At 40.0% G+C, this 5,702-nt stretch overlaps 1 protein-coding gene across 1 annotated transcript; it reads right to left on the bottom strand.

The window, feature by feature from the left end:
• Nucleotides 1–4,346: 4,346 nt before the first annotated feature.
• LOC138898982 (uncharacterized) lies at nt 4,347–5,401 on the bottom strand. The gene is made up of 2 exons (XM_070185092.1): nt 5,301–5,401; nt 4,347–4,800 (listed from the first exon to the last, which is right to left on the bottom strand). Exons 1-2 carry the CDS (start codon nt 5,399–5,401, stop codon nt 4,347–4,349), a joined length of 555 nt encoding a protein of 184 aa, XP_070041193.1.
• Between the last annotated feature and the right edge of the window lie 301 nt (nt 5,402–5,702).

The raw sequence follows: 5,702 nt of genomic DNA, 5'->3' as shown, positions 1-5,702 counted from the left end.
CTAGAGCTTGTTAGGGACTTAAAAGTATCCCTACTGTTCTGTTCGCATGCCTAGGAGTGACACTCTTTACCTTATTTTCTACTATTTATGTATTCCAAACAGTATTGTATTCTTCGATACTAGTTATGTATTCCATTTAGAGCTTATGACTCAGTATTACCGAATTTTAGAAAGTTGTTTATTGTACCCATATTTGCAGTATTATCATATTTCACAGTATTTTGTTAATTTTTAAGTTGTTATATTTTGATTGAAATCGTATGTGATATGCTTACATAGCCTTAGACTGTAATCACCCGATCGGTCGTTTTGACCTCTAGCATGTCGTTTGGTGGCTTGAGATCTTGAGTAGCTTTGCTTATATTATGACTTGCTCGTGTAGTAGGTTTTGATTTTGGAGAAGTTCGGAGTTGATTTGGAAAAATAATTCTCAATATGAAAGCTTTAAGTTGGAAGAGTTTACCAAGGTTTGACTTTTAAGTAAATGACCTCAGAATCGGGATTTGAAGGTTCTTACTGGTTCGTAAGGTGATTTCAGACTTTGGCGTACGTTCGGGTTGAGTATCGGGTGGTCCATTCGGCGCTTATTATCGAAAGTTTGCATTTTGGAAAGTTTTAAATTAGCTAAGTTTTACTTAGGGTGGAAGTTGGTGTTTTTTGACTTCGGGCGGTGTTCCGGGACCTTGGATAAGTTCATTTAGTTGATTGAAACCTGCGTGTGAAGTTTGGTCGTAATCCGAAATATCTACGTATGATGCAGACGTGTTCGGTACATTTTGAAGGTTTGAAAGTTAAGAGAAGGATTTTTATCGTCGATTCTTGATTTTGATGTTATTCGTGGAATTTCAAGCCTTTGGATAAGTGCAGATAAGGTATATGGGAATGGTCTGAATGATTGGACAGGGTCTCGGAACCTCAGATTTGTTTCTGGGTGGTATCGGACTATGACGGTGTGTTTTGCTAATGTTGCTTGCTGGTTCTGGTCTTTTCCTTCGCGAACGCGGTGGGGAGCACATGTTTACAATGAAGGATTTGGCTGCTAGTTGTTGCACCCTATTTTGTGCAAGCCAAAATAAGATTCACCTAGTGGTTTCCCTGTTGATGATAAAAGAGAGTCTCCACCTAATATTTAAAGGTTACTATGGTACCTATTTAATTACGAAGATCATTACCCTATTAGTCTGCTAACCACTGAGATTTTGGGTAAGGGTTCTTGTTCTTCTAAGGTGAAGGTGTTAGGCACCCCTTAAAATCTATCCGAGGTAGCTCTATAGGACTTAGACTAGGTTCAAGGAATTAGATGCTTATATTCTACTTAGTTAGAGCTTAAAGTATATGGCTTACCTATGTCATGTTTAAAGACTTATCATTTTGCAAGGAAATAGTGTATGTACTTTTTAAAAAGAAGATAAGTGTAACTTATAAAAGTCTTTGAAGAAAGTCTACATAATTTGAAAGAAGTTTGGAGATATATCTATAGTGTTTATATTTGCAAGTTCTATAAAATATGGCTATGTTTTAAAATACTTTGTCTTTTGAAAAGGGTATGGCTACTTGTATAAATCTAGTAAAATAAAGGTTGTTGTCACGACCCAATTTCCACTATAGGCCGTGATGGCGCCCAACGTGGCCGCTAGGCAAGCCAACGGTGAACTACCCATTTAATTTCTCATTTTAATATTTTTAATGTCTTTGATTTTTATTTAATCTAGAAACAAATAGTAAGTGAGAGTAGTGATGTGAAACATAAACTAAATGGGAAAGTAAGATAGTGAATTAAATAATAAAAACCCATGAGTGTCTACTATAATTCCAAAAACCTAGTGTCACAAGTGCACGAGCATCTAGTAAAATATACAAAACTCTCTAAGAACTATTGTCTGAAACAAATAGACAGAAATGATAAAGCATAACAAGAGAAGGCTCTGGGTGCCGCGGAACGGAGTATGGTAAAGCAGCTCACTACTAAGCCTCCGGGTAATGCGGATACGCGCCTAGACAAACTCCAGATGCACCTGCCTCAGAACCTACACAATATGTTCAGAAGTGTAGCATGAGTACGTAAACAACGTGTACCCAGTAAGTATCTAGTCTAACCTTGAAAAATTAGCAACGAGGGTTCGACATCGATACTTACTAGTGGTCAATATACATAATGTACAAGGATATTTAATAAGCATGAAATACAATATCAATAATGGGATAAGAGGCAATAATTAAACGATCCTTGAATCAAAATAATAATCAAAAGTCCCCAAATATAACATGCTAATCTCCACAAGTAAGGGCTCAACATGTATTTATAAATTCTCAAGTCATGAAAGACTTATCAAGAATAATCGGACTCCGAGTGACTACACGCACGAGTTATGCCGAGGTCGTACGACCCGATCCATAATAGTCGTGTACATACGCTACCGAGGTTGTACATCCCGATCCATGAATGCATCCAATAATATATATAAATATTGTTGCGGCGTTCGGCCTGATCCATAGGAATAGGGAAACTCTTCGGATTACGAATTATATATTTACAACTTTAAGGTAAGCCCATAGAAGAATATAAACTTCCATAAATGACTAAACATTTCCGCCAAATCTCTAAGTAATGAAGCTCGATTTAATATTATCTTTCATCAAATTTGTTCTTTTTAATTCAAGTAATTAATTTAGCAAATTGAGTTCAAATAGTGCAAGTAATAACATAATAAAGACCTATGTCTACCCGGACATAACATGAATATTAGCTACGCACAGACTCTTGTCACTTCGTGCGTACGTAGCACCCACAATTATTAGCAAATAACAAATTAAAATACCTATGGGGTAAATTCCCTCTTACAAGTTTAGGCAAGAGGCTTACCTCTTTCCCAAGTCCACTTCTCGGTCCACAAATCACTCTAAAAGCCTAAAGTCGGTGTCGAACAATCCGAAACTAGCCAAAGGTTGTACAAAATAATCAAATAATTGCTCGAAAGTTCATAATTTAACTATTAGAGTGATTATCCAACCCAATATGGAAGATTCCTAAAATTCACGCCAGGCCCACGTGCTGGATTCCAGAAATTTTTGTAAATAATTGTTACCCATAACCTCACGAACACAAATACATAATTTTTTCTAAATTCCATAACCATTTTCGTGGTCTAATCCAAATTTTATCAAAACCTAGGTTTTTCAATAAAATACTAAACTTTCTACAATTTTCATGTTAAAATCTACCCATAATCTAGGTATTAAACTCACACTGTGTATAATACACTTACCTCAAGATGCTAGGTGAAAATCCCTATTTAAAAAGCTCCAAAATCGATCAATAAATGAGAGAAGTGAAAAAATGGCCAAAATCCTGATTTTTATTAAGTCACTGCCCAAGTCTGCCTTTTTCGCGATCGCGGACAAGCCCTCACGATCGCGAATCCAAAACTCACGAACCCAGGAAAGGTTTTCTTCGTGATTGCGAGAGGACACCCACGAACGTGATGCACTGAGCCGCCCTCTCATTGTGAATGCGTGCCTCCACTCGCAAACGTGAAAGGCAACTGGGTTGCCAAGGCCCAGGCCTAGGTCTTCTATGCGAACGCGAAGAGTCAAACACGAATGCGAAGGCCACTATTCCCAAGCCTCCGCGGACGCGACCCCGACTTTCCAAACGCGAAGAACAATATCACCCAGTCCCCAAATCCTTCCTCGTGAACATGAGGGTCCTTCCGCATTGGCGAAGAAGGAAACCAGAACAGCACACCAGCAGTTTTGGACTTAGCTCCGGGCGGTCCGAAATGCACCCGAGACCCCGGGACCCCGTCCAAATGCACCAACAAGTCCATAAAAATTATACGGACCTGCTCGAAATCTGGAAAATGTAAAACAATGACGAAACTAGGAATCACACCCCAAAACCAAATTAAATCAATTTATGAAATTCACTCTTCTCAACTAGCTCCGAATGCGCTGAATCATACTTAGACTACTCGGAATGACACAAAATTTTGCGTAGAAGACATAAATAACCATACGGACACAATAAATCAACTTTCAACATTAAGTGCCGAAATGCTCCCGGATCACCCGAAACCCAATCCGAACACACGCCTAAGTCCAAATTCATCATACAAACCTATTGGAATCATTAAATCCCGGTTATTAGGTCGTTTTCTCAAAACATTGACTCAAGTCAAACTTGGCCATTATAAGCCACTATTAAGAAACTAAGTGTTCTGATTTCAACCCAAACCCTTCCAAACATAAACCAACCATCCCCGCAAGTCATAAAACATTACAAGCACATACGGGAAGTCTTAATTAGGGGAACAGGGATCTAGAAAGCAAAACGACTGTTCAGGTCATTATATTATCCACCTCTTAAACAAATGTTCATCCTCGAACGGGTCTAGAATCAGACCTAGGGTGCTGAATAAATACGGATATATGCTCTGCATGTCCTCCTCGGTCTCCCAAGTAGCTTCCTCGACTGGTTGAACCCTCCACTCGACTTTTACCGCAGAAATCTTCTTGGATCTCAACTGGCGAACCTGCCTGTCAACAATAGCAACTGGCTCCTCCTCATAGCCCAAGCTCTCATCTAGTTGAACCGTACTGTAATCTAACACATGTGACCTGTCATCATGGTACTTCCAGAGCATAGACACATGAAAGACCGGATGAACTCCCAATAAACTGGGAGGCAAAGCAAGCTCATAAACAACCTCCTCAACATGCCTCAACACCTCAAATGGCCAATAAACCTTGGGATCAGCTTGCCCTTCTTCCTGAACCTCATGATACCCTTCATCGGCGAGGCTTTCAAGAGAAACTTCTCGTCCACCATAAATGATAAATCACGCGCCTTCTGATCCGCGTAACTCTTCTGTCTGGAATGTGTTGTGCGAAGCCGCTCCTGAATCAAATTTACCTTTTCCAAGGCATCCTTCACTAAATCAGTGCCATATAACATAGCCTCGCCGGGCTCAAACCATCCAATGGGCGAACGACATTGCCGACCATATAAAGCCTCAAATGAAGCCACCTCGATGTTGGACTGATAACTGTTATTATAAGCAAACTCGGCCAAAGGCAAGAATCGATCCCACTTCTCTCTGAATTCAATCACACACGCTCTCAACATATCCTCCAGAATCTAAATTGTCTGCTCTGACTGCCCGTCGGTCAACAGATGAAAGGCTGTGCTGAGCTCTACCCGGGTGCCCAACTCACTCTGTACTGCTCTCAAAAAATGCAAAGTGAACTAAAGGCCTCTATCTGAAATGATGGAAACAAGCACACCATGTAATCAGACAAACTCTTGAATGTAAATCTGGGCCAATTTGGTCAGCTTGTCGACAATGACCCAAACAACATCAAGCTTCATCAACGTCCACGGCAACCCAACTACAAAGTCCATAGTGTTCTGCTCTCATTTCCACTCCGGTATAACAATTTTTCGGAGTAAGCCACCTAACCTCTAGTGCTTATACTTAACCTACTGGAAATTTAGACACCTCGCTACATACTGAACTATGTCCTTCTGGATCCGCCACCACCAATAATGTTGCCTCAGGTCGTGATACATCTTTGTAGCACCAGGACGAATAGAATACCGAAAACTGTGTGCCTCTTCTAGAATTTTCTCCCTCAAGCCATCTATATTAAGAACACATAGGTGACCTTGGAGTCGCAGAACACCATCCTCGCCAATAGTAACC

This window comes from Nicotiana tomentosiformis, chromosome 9 (genome assembly GCF_000390325.3).
Source record: "Nicotiana tomentosiformis chromosome 9, ASM39032v3, whole genome shotgun sequence".
Classification (NCBI taxonomy): domain Eukaryota; kingdom Viridiplantae; phylum Streptophyta; class Magnoliopsida; order Solanales; family Solanaceae; genus Nicotiana; species Nicotiana tomentosiformis.
Note: the sequence above shows the minus strand (reverse complement) of the source record. Positions and strands in the feature narration are given on the sequence as shown.